The sequence below is a fragment of the Ovis aries genome, chromosome 13 (assembly GCF_016772045.2).
Source record: "Ovis aries strain OAR_USU_Benz2616 breed Rambouillet chromosome 13, ARS-UI_Ramb_v3.0, whole genome shotgun sequence".
Lineage (NCBI taxonomy): Eukaryota > Metazoa > Chordata > Mammalia > Artiodactyla > Bovidae > Ovis > Ovis aries.
In genome coordinates this window covers 66,145,657-66,163,449 of record NC_056066.1, presented here as the reverse complement: position 1 = coordinate 66,163,449, position 17,793 = coordinate 66,145,657, and the positions used below count along the sequence as shown (strand labels likewise).

At 40.5% G+C, this 17,793-nt stretch overlaps 1 protein-coding gene across 4 annotated transcripts in view; it reads right to left on the bottom strand.

The window, feature by feature from the left end:
* The window catches only part of RPN2 (ribophorin II), a 50,130-nt gene that overhangs the window by 16,175 nt on the left and 16,162 nt on the right, over positions 1-17,793 (bottom strand). For all 4 annotated transcript variants that reach the window (XM_042230364.1, XM_042230365.1, XM_027977177.2 and 1 more), the window contains exons 5-9: positions 15,140-15,215; positions 13,989-14,123; positions 11,715-11,891; positions 10,149-10,267; positions 9,329-9,434 (exon numbers count right to left, since the gene is read on the bottom strand). In XM_042230364.1, coding sequence (XP_042086298.1) covers positions 9,329-9,434; positions 10,149-10,267; positions 11,715-11,891; positions 13,989-14,123; positions 15,140-15,215 — 613 coding nt within the window. The remainder of the gene's footprint in view (positions 1-9,328; positions 9,435-10,148; positions 10,268-11,714; positions 11,892-13,988; positions 14,124-15,139; positions 15,216-17,793) is intronic.

The window sequence follows — 17,793 nt, the reverse complement described above, 5'->3', positions numbered from 1 at the left end:
CCAAAGCACTTCTAATCTGTAAACATATCTATGAGACTTTCAAATATTTGAAAACCTTGAATGTAATGCTCAAGGTAATCCTTGCCAAATCCACTGGTTTACAGCCTAAGTCAGGATGAAGGAACAGACAGAGAACTCTGGGCAAATAACTGAAGCAAAGCTTCAGCATTTTTCTCAAACACTCTATGAAGGTGTGACAGCCTCAAATCAAGGGGAAAGAAGAAAAATTAAAAAGGGATAAAGATAGCTATCAAGTAATTCTTTTTAACAGCCTCTCTCCTGCCTCCATAATAACTATTTTGTGACAATAACCTCAATTATCAGATTGAATGGGGGGTGTTCTGTTTTGCTCAGAAAGAAAAAAAAGAAAGCCCTAATAAAAGATTTATTACCAAAGGCCATAAGGATATCATTATCTCCTACTTTTGAATGCAAAGCCACCTATTGGCAAAACTATATTTAGCATCGTAGTTTGTCACTGAATCTAGGCAACAGGGTGAATTATGGTAGGGGGAGGGGAACCGCTGGTCTTCAAGTTGAATAAACCACCAAGAAGAGAGCTAGAATCCTCTACTTTGGCCCTTGGGTGCTCTGCTGAGCAAACAGCTTCACAACTCATACAGGGCTCGGAACCAGAGCCAACTTTGCTATTACAAAGCTCAATCCAGAGAGGCACTGTCAGGACTTCCATTTGGAGAAAACCTGGAGTGGAAGGCTCAGGCGAAGTAGTCAACGAGCTTTGGTTAGCAATACACCCCACTGAGATCACTTCCCCACAACCCCCAAGAGCATCTGGAGCGCCCAGGTGCAGGGACGGACAGAGACAGCGAGATGCACTTCCTGTCCTAGAGGGAAGCATACAGGCAGAGCTAAATGGCAACAGAGCAGGCTGCTGCTTTGGCGGAGGGAGGGACAAAGCGCTACAGAAGCACAGCAGGATCAGTGACCCAAGTCGGCAGCCTTGGGTGGGGAGGGAAACGGGTAGCAGGAGGGCTTAGGCAGGCCTCCAGTTTAGGGAGAGGCAGGGCCTGAGCAACCACTCCATGCTATAATCTGTTTTTCATAGGTAATTACTTTGCAATCTTCATCAACTAGATAATTCCCTCTTCACTTCTCACTCTCTTACAGACTCATTTAACCTGCAAATGCGCTTTTAAAATCATCATCCCACCTAAATGTCCAGAAACAGGAGACTAGTTAAATAAAGAATGGGATATTCACATACACTTTGAATTACTCTGGAGCAATTAAAAAGAACACGGTAGGTATTTATGGACAGATAGGAGATATATCTCCTACTTTTGAATACACAGTCACCAACTGGCAGAATTATATTTAACATCACCTGTCACTGAGTTCTGGCCACTGGGTGAATTATGGCAGGGAAGCATGGGGGTGGGGAGTAGTGGGAGGCCATGAAGCTGAACAGACCTCAAGGGGTAAGCTGGGAACCTCTACTTTGTAACAAAAGCAAAGAATATAACTGTTTATAGAATGATTGCTTTTGTGTAAATAAGAAAAAATGTGCATGCATTCAATGATATGGGCATTCTTCTTTTTCAGAGTCAATACAGTTAACTGTTACTAAAGAAGAGCGACTGGATCGAAGGGATGAGAAAAGGCTTTCATATTTCATTACATACTTTCTTACACTTTGAATTTTTAAACTACATGCATATTCCACTATTTTTTTTTAAAAAAAATAGGGCTTACCTGAGCAATGACACTGTGTGACAAATACTTTCTTCTTTGTAAACAGTTTTGTATTAAAAAGTACCACCCAATAAATATAATTTTAAAAAACAAGCACTCTCCCTTTCAACAGATGGATAAATACAAACAGATGGTTAAAGATTTGTATAAGGTTCCTCAATGTATCCTAATTATAGTGATAAGGAAGCCATCAACTTGTGGGTTTTTACTCAGAATCCTGACTATAAGCTTTCAATAATAACATGGTCACTAAGGCCTGCTAATCAAGATTCAACTGTGTGTTCGTTCGGAAGACTTAAAAGCATTCACAACACAGACAGGGAATAATGAAAGGGCAAACTGCAGGGAACTCCAGTCCTTTTGGGTTTGCTCTCAGCCCTAATTTTAAAAGGCCCCCCAAGTTACAGCTTCCTGTGTTGCACAGAAACCATAGGGCTGCTCTTAAATAGGGAACAATTTAAAACAAGTCCTTCTGCTCCTAAAATCTTACTGCAAATGGGTCTCTGGAAACATTTAAAAGAAAAGCTTTTTTATGCTACTCTCTTAGAGCAAACTGAGAAATAAAAATCACCATAACTTGTTTCAAAGCCCTGTTGTAAAGGGTTCAGAGCAGGATCCCTGTCGATTAGCTGCTCCTTCTTCCTTCAAACTAACACTGCAGGATTCATTTTTTTTATAATAGGAAAGGGACTTGTTTAGCTACTTTAAATGCCACTAAGCCTGCTTTACAGTGAATTAACCAGTCCTTCCTTTGCCTGTGCTGCACACCACATACACCTCAAAAAGTTTTAAGGCCAGGAAATGCAGTCTTTCTGCTGAGAGTAATAGCCTCCCTGTTTAGCTCATTACTGTCAAAAATAATGGTGCATTAGGGGCAATTAATGCTAATGACAGCTTCTAAAACCCATGCTTCCCCTGACAGCAAGTCCAATGTCAATGAGTGCTATTACAGGCCTTCCACACCAAACCACTGTTAATGCACTCTGACCAATGTCAAGCATCTCTCAGAAGAGTAAACAGGACCTGCTGACCTGCTCTGAGGTTCTAAGTGTGACTACTACTGAAATTACAAAGTAAAGTTGCATGCGTGACAGAGGTCAGAGCATGCACGTGCACACGTGCACACACACACACACACACACACACACAGATAAAGCTTAATAAAATGAAGAGGAAGAGAGAAGATTTGTAACACTTACTCCATCACCGAGAAGAAAAAGGACAGCAGTGGCCTTAATGGGAGCTTATTATCACTGCACGAGTAACAGAGCTATAAGGCATTTCTGCTATTCTGTACTTATTTAATTTTTCCACCAGCCACAGAAATACTTGCACAAACACCAAATTAAGATGTTACAAAAAGTCAAGCTGTTCCAACCATCAAGACAGCATAGTACTGGTATAAAGATAAAAGTATAGATTAATGGAATAGAACCACAAGTCTAGAAATTAACTTTATATTTACAGTCAATTGGTTTTTGACAAGGGTGCCAAGACAAATCAAAAGAGAAAGAACAGTCTTTTCAAGAAACGGTGCTAGAACAACTGCCCATCTACATGTATAAGGAGGATGCTGGATCCCTACCTCACACCACATAGAAACATTAATTCAAAATGGATCAGAAACTTAAATGTAAAAGCTAAAATGATAAAATTCTTATAAGAAAACATAGGAGTAAATCTTCATGATCTTGGATAAGGCAACAGTTGATTAGACATGGCACTTAAGTCAGTGTTTCTTTCAGTGAAAGAAACAATTAAAAATATCGGGACTATTGAAATTGAAACCTTTTGTGCATCAGAAGACAACATTAAGAAAGGGGAAAGACAACCTACAGATGGTGAGAAGATGCCTGCGAATCATATGTCTGACAAGGAACTTGTATTAAAAATAGACACAGAACTCATAACTCAGGAATGTAAAGACAGTGGCTTAAGAAAAGGAATAAGAGCTCTACAGATTAGGAAGGAAGAAATAAAAAGACGAATTTTTAATGGGGAAAAGATCTGAATAGACATTTCTCCAAAAAAGATATACAAATAACCAATTACCACATAAAAAGATGTTCAACATTATTAGAGAACAGAAAAATGCAAATCAAATCACAAGATACCAATTCACACCCACCCAGGAGGGTCAAAATGACAAAGACAGAAAATAAATAACAAGAGTTGGTGAGGATGCACAGAACTTGGAATGCTTATACACTGTTGGTGGGAATGTAAAGTGGTACAGCTTCTTTGAGAAACAGTGTCAGTTCCTCAAGAAGTTAAACATACAGTTATCACATGACTCAGTACTTCCATTCCTAGGCATAAACCTAGCAGAATTGAAAACAGGTGTTCAAACAAAAACCTGTACACGAACATTAACAGCAGCATCATTTACAATATCCAAAATGTGGAAATAGCCCCACATGTCCATCAACTGATGAACGGATTAAAAAATGCAGTATATCCACACAAGGGACTATTCGATTATTTAGCCATAAAAAGGAATAAAGTACTGATACATGCTACAACATGAATGACCCTTAAAAATATTATGCTAAGTTAAAAACACAAAAAGCAAGATATCGTATTATTCTAGTTATATGTAATGTCCCAGAGAGGCAAACCATAGAGATACAAAGTAGATGAGTAACTGCCAGGACAGAGAGGAGGATATATTCTTATACAACACGGAGTGTCTACAAATAGACACAGGGTTGCTTTTGGGGTGATAAAAATGCTGTGGAACTAGATGGTAGTGATGGCCACACAACTCTAGATATACTAACGATGCTGAATTATCTACTTCTAAAAGGTAATTTTCTGGTATATCCTCAATAAAACTTGTTTGAAAGAAAAAAGAAAGCTGCTTTGTACAGAATAAAAGGCTCACCCCCCACTAAAAGATGAATTACCACAGTTCTAAGGGCCTTGGAATGCGGGAAAACATCTTTAATCTTCAGACCACTCCATCCTTTTCTTCTCTTAAGTGGGCTGAGATGGAAGCTAAGCACTGAAAAAACAAGAGTTGGTCTCTGCCCATAGGGAGCACCCAGCTCAATGAAAAAGCAATACTTACAAGCAAACAATGGTAATACAATGCAGTAAAAACAATTATGGACACAGTATAAAATATTATAGCAACAAAAATAAGCCAAGTAGACTGCAGCCCTAAATATAAGGGGAAAATAACTTAAAAACTCTTGGAAGAAAATACTAGAGAATACTTTTTGGATCTTGGAGCAATGTAGAATTTTTTAAAGAAGACACAAAAAACCACAAACAATCTAGGGGAAAAAAAAAGACTTTTAAATTAGGCTTCATTGAAATTAATTTCTGGGCATCAAAAGATGCCATAAAGGAACACTAAGGAATCATATCTGCCGCTATGACTAAGGATTTACTAATACATACTGCTTCAGAATATATGCAGCGCCTAAAATCAATAACTAAAAGATTAACAAACAAAAAGAAAAAGACAAGGGGGACATGGCAATTCAGAGAAGAAACCTAAATGGTCAATAAACACAAGACAATATGCTCGATCTCACTAGTAACCAAAGACAAACATTAAAGCAACAAGATACCATTTCATATTTAACAGATTATCAAAACTCATCATACTAGATACTGATGAGAATATGAAGAAAACAGCACCTTGGCAAAACATAAGAGAGCTGGAAGGTGGGCATACCCTATGATCCCACAACTTCACTCCAGATAAATAAAACGTGCATGAAAAAATGTACTAACATGTTCACAGCAGCACTGTCTGCACCAGTCAAAGTCTAAGTGTCCAGTAACAGAAAATGAATTAATAAATCTAATGTACTCATCAAAGGAAGACAATTTCATGACAATTATTTATATTTGTGCATACAGCTCTAAGTTTGACATGCATAAATATGGCTGTCATAAAATTGAGTGAAAACAGGCAAATTGCAAAAGGATGCATATAATGAAGCATATAAATCTGGGGAAGATGCAAATCAATGCACTATACTGCTGAAATATACATATGCAGCAGAAATGTAAAAACTGGCATTGGAATATACACTTCAAATGTGGGGAGAGGGGAGAGAAAAAGAACATACAGAGAGCTTAAGTTCAATCTATAGGGTTTTATTTCTTACCAAAATAAAACAAAATGAAGGAGAGGGGTTTCCCTGGTGGTCCAGTGGTAAAGAATCCACTTGCCAATGCAGGAAACACGGGTTCGATCCCTGCTCCAGGAAGATCCCACATGCCGGGGAGCAACTCCGCTGTGCGCCACAGTTACCGAGCCTGTGCTCTAGAGCCCAGGAGCTACAACTATTGAGCCTGCATGCTGCAACTACTGAAACCCATGTGCCCTAGAGCCCATGCTCCACAGCAAGAGAAGCCACTGCAACGAGAAGCCTGCCTACCACAACTCGACAGTCCCCCACTCTCCGCAACTAGAGAAAGCCTACGAGCAGCAAAGAAGACCCAGCACAGCCAAAAATGAAATAAATAAATAAAACAAAGGAGAAAATACAGCAAAATGTTTGGGTTTGAGGGAGACAAATAGCTGGTAGGTACATAACAATGATACTATTCTCGATTCTTCTCTGTATTTTTATTAGTCTAAACTGAAAAAATAAAAATAAAATTCTAAGGGAGCAATGAAGGAGCAAGATTTGAATCAGATCTTACAGGACGAGTACTTCAGCAAGGGAGGGGAAGAACATCCCCCATGGAGGAAAGAACAGATGCCCAAATGCATGTGCACGTAGCGTATAGATGAGGACCAGTATGCAGTCGAGAGCAGCTAGAGCTGAGTGGATGAGGATGTAACCACAATGAAGGATGCCCATGTGCCTTGCGTGGAGGGCCTTCAAAAGGCACACCGAGAAGTCTAGACCTTACTCATATGCAATAGGGAACCAAAGAAATGTTTAACCACAGGAACACTGTGATTTTTATCATCCTAGTGGTGTTAATGGCGCTTATGGAAGGGGGCAGAGACGGAAGACAATGAAACTTGCTGAAAACTACCCACTGAAACTATTTATTTGGGATCTACCGAAGTGGGACTAAAGAACGAAGCAATCACGGAAAAGCCACTTAAAGGCAGACTCAGCAGGACTCGGTGACTGACTGAAGTCAGAGTGGAAAGGAAGAGAGAGATTAAGAACGGCTGTGATGAATGGGTATGGCACTTAAATTGGGTATGTCGGTATCAAGATTGTACAGGTAGAAGGAAGAGGTTTCAAGCAAAAAAAAAAAAGTCTGCCTTTCAATGAGTTCAGCTACAAATAACAAAAATAAGGCCCCTTACAGAAGCAAATTAAAAGTGAAAGAATCTGAATTTTAAAGGTTCGAGGCACACACTACAATAATTTCTATCCAAATCCATGTTAGTGAATGGACTAGGATCAGATGTCTCCTGCCTAAAAAGGTCAGACATGAGGTAGAGAAAAGGCAGAAAGATTAGAGTTCCAGAAAACATCCTCCTTTCTGCCAAACTTTTAATCTAAATGTTGAATCTATGTTAAGTAATGGCCCACTTTTAAAAAGGTCAAACTTTCTAGCTTTGTGTCCTTTCATTAAAGAAAAGTGACACCAGGCCAACCGGAGGAGCTCTCCGAAGGCCGAATTTGGGATACAGTGAGCTAAAAAATAAATGATGACAGTAACGGATTATAAAATATAGAGCAAAGTAAGAATCCATGAATAACTAAATACAGGGAAAGGTGGACAGCGTTTTCTTACAGTGAAATTCCAACTAATAAATGTAGACGGAATGAAAGAGAAAAATCACCTTTTGGCAACCACCACATTAATAACTCTGGCAGGCAAAATCGTCAGGGTATCTACAGTCTCAAAATATCACTTCAGCAGACACTTAATTACAAAGCAGAAAAATAGCAACTTTACAATAGAGAAACCTAGCAGACACCACCTTAACCAGAAGATGAAGGTTAACATCACCAGCAATAAGACATACCAACAGCATATACTTCCTAACAGTACACACTGAGAAGGAACATTGCTTTTAGAGTATTTTTGCATGACCTGAATTTAATTATGAGGAAACAGCAGACAAACTCAAAGTAAGGAACACTGTACAAACTAACTGGCCAGTACTTTTCAGCAATGTCAAGGTCACAAAAGACAAAATACCCTAATTGGAGGAGGGTAAAGGGTCATGGCAACTGAAGGAATATGTGATCCCAGGTTGAATCTGGGACCAGAAAAGGGACATTAGGAAGATACCTAGTGGAATCTGAATTAAGTCTATAGAGATCAGTTAATAGTATTGTATCAGCGTTAATTTTCACATATTAAAATTATATTAGTTATATGAGGTATACATTTGGGGCAGCTGGATAAGGGGTATACAGGAATTCTGCATACCATTTTTGCAATTTAAGACTGAAATGATTTCAAAATGAATAAGTTTAATTAACAAAGAAAAGTCAGTGGAAAATGACATTTGAATAGTGAAGAAAACAGCTGTCACAAATAGCATATATATTACTATTGAAAAGGCACCGTAACACCACAAGTTCCCCTGACCCAATAGAATGGGGGACAGTGTGGCCACGTAGATGCAACAAAGACAGTGGCAGAAACCTGAAGAAATGACAGCTCTCAGGACAAAGTAATGTTATGAACAGGCCGGCAGCTACAGCTGCACACAGGTCTCAGCCTCTAAGCTAGCTCAACAGTCACCAGGGCACGTAACTAAACCAGCACTGTGCAGGGGATTCACCCAAGCACAGATAGGCTAGAGGTTCTGGACAAATTACTTTACCTCTCTGAGCCTCATCAGTGAAAGGAAAAGGACTCCACACATCTGTTAGGACTGTTGTAAGAATAAAACAATACAAGCAAAAGCACAGAGAACTGTGCTGTGTATGTCACATGCTTTTGTGCTGATGACCCTAAGCCAGAATAAGAAAGGTTAAACCGTATCTCATAGTTCAAGAGAGTAGGAAAATGTGTAATTCATCTTCAATAAACTTTTATCCAAAAAGATAAAAATGAAAGCCACAGTGCCTGAGTGGCAAACTTCAATTAGCTGAGAAAACCACTAATGTGAAACAACTCATTCTCACAAAGCATCAGTAAATGAGGCAGAGCTTTCCACCCTTAAAACCACTCGGATCTTCAACACAACTCGAGACAGCTAAACATCTGAAACACAGTTCATTAGGAAGGATTATGGATTTCCTTTTGTACTTCACCCGGACAGCCTCGCTATGCTGCTACAGGTCACTTGATGCTTTTGGTCCCCTTAATTAGCACCAAGTCCATTTCTAAATCTATCAAGGCCAACTGCAGCAAACATCTTAAGAATATTTATATCTCAGGGGAATTAGGGATGATTTTAATTTTTTCTACTTCCTAAATTTTATGTTAAGAGAGTAATGCTAAGTTACAATGCAAAATGAGTAACTGACAAATCCAGCTGCCTATGATTAAGTTCTTGGCTGAGCCTGTCAAACAGCATAGTTCAAACCTACCTCTCGCTTAACATATTCATTTTAACTGGGTCATAAGTGAGGTCAACACATGTAAATGGTTAATGCCATGTGCCTGTATGGTCATTTCCTTGGGTATATTAACAAGGCAATGGGGACGACAAGAAAGCACTTACCTCTACAGTATTTGCAATGTAACGGTTGTCACCTTCAACTTTGACAGAAAAGTCATAATACCCACTGGAAAATTTGACATTCATGAAGTTCAGCTCAAAAACATCCCTGTTAAAAATGACAGTGGGGTCAGCAACAACTCACATAGGAAAATCACAATGGACACAACAAACAGGCTGCAAAGCACAGCATTCCAGGAATGTACCGTTTTTCACTTTTCCACTTCCCACCCATCTTGGGCCACCTCCTGTTCAATCACATTATTATTAGGGGCGAACATCAAAACCACCTAAAATGACCTTCTCTTTCAAGTCTCCGAACTCTCCTTACCCACCCCTCCTCCCAGCTCCTAAAAATCCCACCTTCTTCGGGTAAGTCTTCCACAATTAAATGCAAAATAGGTAAGTCTATAGTAGAATACCAATTATATATATTTTTTAAAGTGGAAATGTTCAAAGAGGTTGGTGTAGGGTAGTGTAATTGTAGGTAATTTTCTGTATTATTTCTACTTTCCTGTGCTTTTTGAATTTCCTAAAAAAGGGCATATCTTACTTTAACTTACTAATTCAAAACTTAAAAGTTTCCTATAAAAACTAACCCTTAATGTTTTTTTAATTACCTAATAATAACTCACAGCCACTGAAGATAAGACTATGGAAGTATATTAAGCCTACAGGGGAAATGTTCCTGACACATTGTTATTAATAAAGCATAATCCTAAATGTAGGCAACTTTGGTTTCATGATCTCGGTTATACTGGCTGCAGGCTAACTTTCCAAAACAAGTCTGTCGGCACTCTGCAGAGATGTGCTCAGGACTTACCCAATGGGGGTGAACGATGTCTTCTGGAGGACTGTAGCTCTGGAAGCAACAGATTTCGCATGTTCTAGTTTAACAGTGGCCTGAGTCAAAGGCTGGGACAGAACGTTGGTGACCTGCAACTGGAAATACATTTCAAAATTATCTGTAGCCACAGAAGCTGAGGGAGTACAGATTTTTGCTTCTAGGAGTGAAAGCTTTATCCACAGGGAGCGAGCTCTGCTGGGGGAGAACCATTTCATTTCAAGAACCGTCTCTGACCTGTGGCCTACTATCTCTGGGGGAATCAGACAAGAAAACACAATTAGTTCGGAATGACAGATTATAGAATGTTGGGGTGGGGGAAATCGTTAACGATGATTTTACCCAATGATCTCATTTTTCAGGTAAGGAAACCAAAGTCTAGGGAAAGACAATGACTGGCTTCAGATCACACAGCTAACATCTCCTTCTCTCTGATCCCCTGATCTTCCCACACTACTGCTCTACTATAGTACTTAAAAAAAAAATATTAGCAAGAAAAACACTTTATGACGGTATGGGCAATGAGAAAACTGAAGAAATATGGATAATGTTAATAACAGTCATTTGTTGAAAGTCGACTATTTGCCAGATACCAGGGTAAGCACTTGTATCTATCCTACCACCAATCGTCTGAGACAGCTGGTATAATCTTCACTTTACAGATGAAGACACTGAGGCCACAAGAGGATATGGGGCAGCTGAAGGCCACACAGCTAAGGACAAACCACAGGCTATCTAGCTTCAAAAGCCAGTACTGTTTCTACTTTGCTTTCTTAGCTCCCCTGATTCATGGTGAACTATATTACCCAGGTGAGTTCTCACCCCAGTCTTTGCTGAGGGGACGTGACATTTAAGTAGAGGAACAAGAGGCAACTCTGGAGTCTGGGGCACTTCTCCTGGAGAGTATCTGAAGGGCCCTGCAAAGCACAAGAACTGATGGGACAGGTGGACAGTCCTATGTGAACTCGTGTATTTAGATACAAACAAGATGCTAATTTCTTATGCAGATTTTAGTTTCTCACTGGTTTCCAAACAACAGCAACAAATGCCTCACTGGAATGGAAAACTCGTAAGTGTGTGCATTTTGCTCTGTTCAGACAGTTAACACACACAACCGTCCTTGCTTACTGCTGAGGGGACGGAGTGCTATGTTATGCAGAAGTGGAAAGATACACTGTCGGCTCCAAGGAAAAAGAGACCTGACATTGATCTTAACAATGTTAAAGAAAGCTATCTTAAAATAATGGATTTAGAAAGTCTGGGTATAGGAAAATACATTTTAGAAGTAAGACTTCTCTATACATCTGGACTTATGAATCCATAAATGCAGTTTTCCAGCACTTCACTGAAAGCTGTACTACTTTAAATACTCCAAAAAAAGAAAAAAAAAAGATCCTATGACTAGTTTACAGAGTGCTCATCCCCATTTGCTCTTCATTTAAAAGATCTGTCCTTGTGGGGGTTATCACTGGCTGTGTAGATTTCTGGAAGCCTATCACTGGAAACGGCAATCAGAGCAGCACTCTGGGGACATGGAAGTCATACCCGCAGGACAGCCTGTTCCTGAGTGTAGGAAGGAGAGCCCTCGGGCACAACCACAACGGGCACATGGTAGCGATTCTCAGAGAGCGCAGCAGCAGCAGAGGCCACACTGAAGGCTTCAGAGAGTGACTCAAAGTTCTTCTTGCTGAAGATGGCGTTCATGAGCTGGATGACCTGATCCTGCAAGAAAAGGAGAACACAGCTTGAGATCTTCCTCAGTCAGGCAGGGGGGACAGCCACCCCTCCCTCTCCACCTGGGCTCAGTCATTCCTCTTCTGTTTCCAAGTGTTCACATGAGAGGTCTTTCAGCCACTAACCAGTTTGGTAGGGGTGGGGGAAGCAAATAGTCTGCATTTAAACATAAAACTTGAATTTGGTTGGTTTTTTGCACCTTCTAGTACAAACTGAAAGGGATACATTTCTTTGTCAACCATTTATGAATGCTTGCTGTACAAACATAAGGACCTTCTAGACAACTACTGAGGTGTAAGAGTTACTATATTATACCTATTGCAGTACCCATTTGTTCCATGTCTGTGTGTGCCAGGCACTGTTACCGGTGTATTAACTCAGATCATGACAAAGAGCCTGAAAAGACTGCTCTCAATCCTTTCCAAATAAGGAAACTGAGGCTAAAGGAAGTTAATTAACTCTTACAAGTTAAGACAGAAAGAAAAAGAGAAGGACCAAAATTCACATGTAGGTCTGTTTGTCTCTGAAGTCCTTTCATAATAAAGTATGTCCTTTCCTGTTTCCCCTCACTCTCCCAGCTTAGCTCCCCTCCTACCCAGCCCACCTCCACACAGGATGCTGGGATTAAGTTGGTGTTTACAAGACCAAACTGCACAGCCAAAATGTACATTAGAAAGAAACTAAAATAACTCTCCATTAAGAACTAATGGGCTGCTTAGAGAAGAGGACTGAAAGCAATTTTTTAAAAAAGTAGAACCTAAAAGGCATTATTAAAATTCTAGAGGTTGTTTGCTTAAGAGGAAACATTTTCCATTTCAATCAGTTTTGTTTTTTAAAATCTACCATCTAACAAAAGAGCTCCCCTTGTTCCCGACAGTGTTATTCACAGTCGACATGAAATAATTTTCTTTAATTGTACCAATTACATTTTCCATCACTAAGCTGTTGACATGTTAAAATGGGGGACTGTTCACCAGAATGGTTATATCAAAAGCAGTGACAGCAAAATTATCCCAGCCAAATATCTGGTTGGTAGAAGCCTGGGAATAAAGCAAAACAAAGTTTAAGTTGTTTTATGCAGAATATCACCAATTCATCAACTGCACTGTGTACAGGAAAATCTCTAAATGATTTGTACCATAAGACCCACGTTCTTGTACTTTCACCCATAATGGAAATTTAGTAAGAGTTGGTATCTCTAGACCTCTAAAAACTGAGGATGAAGGAGAAGATCACATAAAAATGCTAACACGTGAATAAATTATTAGATCACAGCCTCCAGAGAAAATACAAAATTAACCCAAATTACTCGAGAAAGGTAATTATTTACCGCTTAGTTGAAACTCAGCACACAACTCACAATGCATTCCTATCACACAAAAGAAGTGGAAGTTCTAATTGGGGACCCAAATCTTTCCTCCTCAAATTAAAACAGCAGCAGCTTGTATTTGAAGTCCTTGAGATCAAGGGTTGGTCACCTTCTTACAAACAAGGGGTATCAAGAGGGTCCCACTCTCAAGACTTCCCACACACATTTCAACTAAAGGTTACTTCAGGTTAACAAGCTCCTCTTGAAAAAAGAAAGAAAAGAATTAACTCTTGGTGGATGTCTGGTAGACACATGCCTCTCAGTGAACTATGTCAATCAGCACAGATTAGCTCTGATTGAGCCATTGCCGAGGGTCGGAGGGAGAAAGAACAGGCAGTTTTGACATATAGGGTGCTTCTCAAGAGAAACAGGATGTGCACAGGCCACCAGCGTGGAAAGAATTCACGAGACAAGCAGTTAGGAGCACTCGGAAGGAAAGGGAGGTGGACAGAGAATAATGCACTTGGCCTTTGTGCCACTATCTCATGACAAAACCATATTCCATTTAAAACAAGTGTAGCAATTTGCTTTCATGTCTGTCCCACTGACAACCAGTTTCTCAAGAACAGGCTTCACATTTTTCTTTCTCATTTCCATGACGAACCCAAGATAGCCCAAAGCTAACCAAATAGCCCTCTCTGAAAAGCTATCTTTAGGAGATAATGTCAAGGACGCCTTTGAGTTTCACATCAGAGAACTGTGATGTAGGCAGGCACCTCCTTAATGGATGGCTCCGTCCCCACATGGTCCATAAGCTTGTAGGTGGCAGCTACAAACAATGCCGTTGTTTCCAGTCCTTCTTCAAACTGGAGATACACACCTCCCAGTTCATCCAGGCGAGCAACAAGGTCCTGTCATGACAAAAACGGAAGCTGGTTGGAAGCCACAGGATAAAACAGGTGAGATGGACAAACCACCGTCACCCCAGTGCAGACAAGGTTTTGGGAAATGTCAGTCTGCAGACCACTTTAGTCACTCAGTGCTTTCTCAACAAAGGTGCTTAGGCAGAAAGTAAAGTACAGCATATAGGCATCTGAAGAGAACGGTATCTTCTGTGGCTCTGGGAGCGCTCCTTCCCTGACCCCTTCAACTTATTCCCAAGCCCAGGAGTCAGGGCACTCAAGGCACCAACTGCTCTGGGCAGAAGGCCAGTGGGCCAGGCTGCGGTGTAGCCAGGAAGCATTGTGACATGGATGGATTCAAAGGCCATCCGTTTGGGTACAACCTCTAGAGCTAAGCCTTTCTTCTCCTTAATCAATGCTCTAAAGGATGGAGAGACATACTGTTCTCCTGTGGAACATGATGAGCCAGCCAACGTGCCTGTGGGGCAACCCAGTGACAACACTGTCAGACTGCCTGTCATCACTGGCTATGCGGTCCATGAGAACAGGCTCTGAGCAGCAGGAGGGCCTGGGCAAAGGATGGAAGAAGAGCAAAAACCACAGCGACCACTTGCTGAGTGTCAATTCTGTACTAGGCATTTTAGAACTCCACTTGTTCCTAACTACCACCATGTAGGGAAATTAAGGCTCAGGCATTAATAATTTGTCCGAGATAACAAAGTAGTAAGTAAAAAAAAAAAAAAAATCAAATTTCAGGTTTGTTATGTTCTAAAATCTGTGGACTATGAGATCATATCTACAAAAATAGGATGAAGTAGTTTGTTGTCTCATTGATGGTGTAACTATACTTGCCTAACCAATATTCCCTATGAAATATTGCTCTGATACAAAGAACAGAAGTGTGCCATGGATATGAAAAGAAAGGTAATTGGCTGTAACAAATGATTCATGTTTATCTGCAAGACCCTTCTAATGGGTTTCAAAGACAGGAACTGGGAGATTCCCTTGGCAAAATTAACTTGTACCTCAATCTCCTCCACGATGCTTCTCAGGTCAGCCTGCTGGGACAGGTAGGAGGCCGTCTGCAGAGCCTGGACTGTTCTGGAAATAAAGAGTAGAACCCCAATGAATGGCAAGTCCCTATGCACCCCTTCCCGTATCAGGATATCTGCAAAAATATCCTGCTCTTGTTCTTTAGAAACGTAAGACAGTCTCGGGGCTGAAGGAGCTGGTTTACAATCTATATGGGAAAGAGGCAACAAAGAACTTTACATTACAAGAAGTTCCCTGATGGTCTAGTGATTAGGACTCAACGCTCTCATTGCTGGGATCCCAGGTTCAATCACTGGTTGGGGAACTAAATCCCATAAGCCATGTAGTACAGCCAAAAAAATAGACCATCACTATCACAAAGTTCACTACAGCTAGAGAGAAGGCAATCTGGGCAACAGGATCCACAAAAGGACTGAAAGCAGAGAGAAGAGATGGAGCACCTGTGAACCCCCTTCTGAACCTCCGCTTGGTTCCTAATGGCATTGCACTGAGAATGCTAGACTAAGACCTCATTAGCTCTAGAAGAGATACACTCTGAGAGAGAATGGGAGTCAATTCAACCAAGGTATATTAGGCATCCCCATGTCATATGAGGTACTGTGCCAGGCAGAGGCTAGCTACCTGTTAACTTTCTACTTTTCTTGCTCCAAGACCAAAGAAACTCTGTGGAATGTATATACGTAGGTTGCTGGTAGAATCTGGAGCAACTTTTCTGAAACCAGATGAATGCAACCGAAACAGGAAGCATTTGGTAAACACATAGCTGACACTCATGCTGTCGCCGTCCTGCTAGGAGACCCGAAAGCTGCTCGTCTTTGAGGCATTAAATAAGATGAAAGGAATAAAAGATCTGGTTCTCAAACCAGAGTCTATTCTTTTTTTTTTTTTTCTTTTCTATTTCTATTACCATTTATTTCTGACTATAAAAGTACATATTTGTCAAAAATTCACATAGATTACTAAAGAAAGTTACATTTCTTTAGGTTATTTAAGAAAGTTAAAATTCTTGTAATGCCTACCCCTAAAAGATAACTGCTCCCCAATTTATCTTTAATTTAATAGAATGTACAAACTTTTCCATGAGTACATATAAATGTATTTCATCCTTATTAACAATGACAAAGTATTATATTGCTTAGATGAACCATAGTTTACTCACTTAATCTTCAACCGATGCACATTTATGTTTTACTAGGTCATACAGTGCTGTAACTGTTAACCCTTATCCCTGGTTGTATATGTATACACACATTTTAATTCACTGAAGTGAAATTCATGTGAAATTAGCCATTTGAAAGTGAACAATTCGGAGGCATTTAGTATGTTTCACAATGTTGTGTAATCACCACCTCTATATAATCTTAAAGCATTCCCATCAGTCCAAAATATTAATAAAACCCCATATCCATTAAACAGTCTCATTCCATTTCCCATCCCCTCTCTCCCCCTGCCCCCTGGCCCTGGCAGTCTGTGTCCTGTCTCTATGGATTTACCTATTCTGGATATTTCATATGAATGGAGTCATACAAATGTGACCTTTTGTGTTTAGCTTCTTTCATTAGCATAATGTTTTCAAGGCTTGTCTACTCTGTAGCACAATCAGCACTTCATTCTTAAGGTGCAATGTAGTATGTGTGTAGTATGTATGTCCGACAAAGGTTTGCATAGTCAAACCTTCGGTTTTTCCAGTAACTATTGGAAAACTATTGTATGGATGTGACAGCTGAGTGCCAAAGAATTAATGCTTTCAAACTGTGGTGCTGGAGAAGACTCTTCAGAGTCCACGGGAATGCAAGGAAATCAAACCAGTAAATCCTAAAGGAAATCAACCCTGAATATTCACTGGAAGGCCTGATGCTGAAGCTGAAGCTCCAACACTTTAGCTACCTGATATGAAGAGCCAATTCACTGGAAAAGACTCTGATGCTTGGAAAGATTCAGGGCAGGAGGAGAAGGGGGTGACAGAGGAAGAGATGTTTTGATTGCACCACTGACTTGATGGACATGAGTTTGAGCAAACTCCAGGAGTTGGTGATGGACAGGGAAGCCTGGCATGCTGGGGTCACAAAGAGATGGGCACAACTCAGTGACCGAACAACAAACAACAGGTAAGTATGTCCATGTAAGATATTTTATTAGGTTCTATTCTCTTAATGCGGATAACTTGGAATGGAAATGGTGCTTTTAGAAGTAGAATGGAGAGAGCTGAGGACCCCTGGTGGTTAAGCTGATGCTGCTCAACCCCAGAAAGGTTCTCTAATTCTCAAGAGATGACCAGGCCTTTGTGTAAAAACACCATTTATCAAGTCAGTATTTTGGAGGATGTAAGGAGATTGGTCCTGGGTGTTTTCCGGAAGGAATGATGCTGAAGCTGAAACTCCAGTACTTTGGCCACTTCACGCGAAGAGATGACTCATTGGAAAAGATTCTGATGCTGGGAGGGATTGGGAGCAGGAGGAGAAGGGGACGACAGAGGATGAGATGGCTGGATGGCATCACCGACTCGATGGACGTGAGTTTGGGTGAACTCCAGGAGTTGGTGATGGACAGGGAGGCCTGGCGAGCTGCAGAGTTCATGGGGTCACAAAGAGTCAGACACGACTGAGCGACTGAACTGAACTGAACT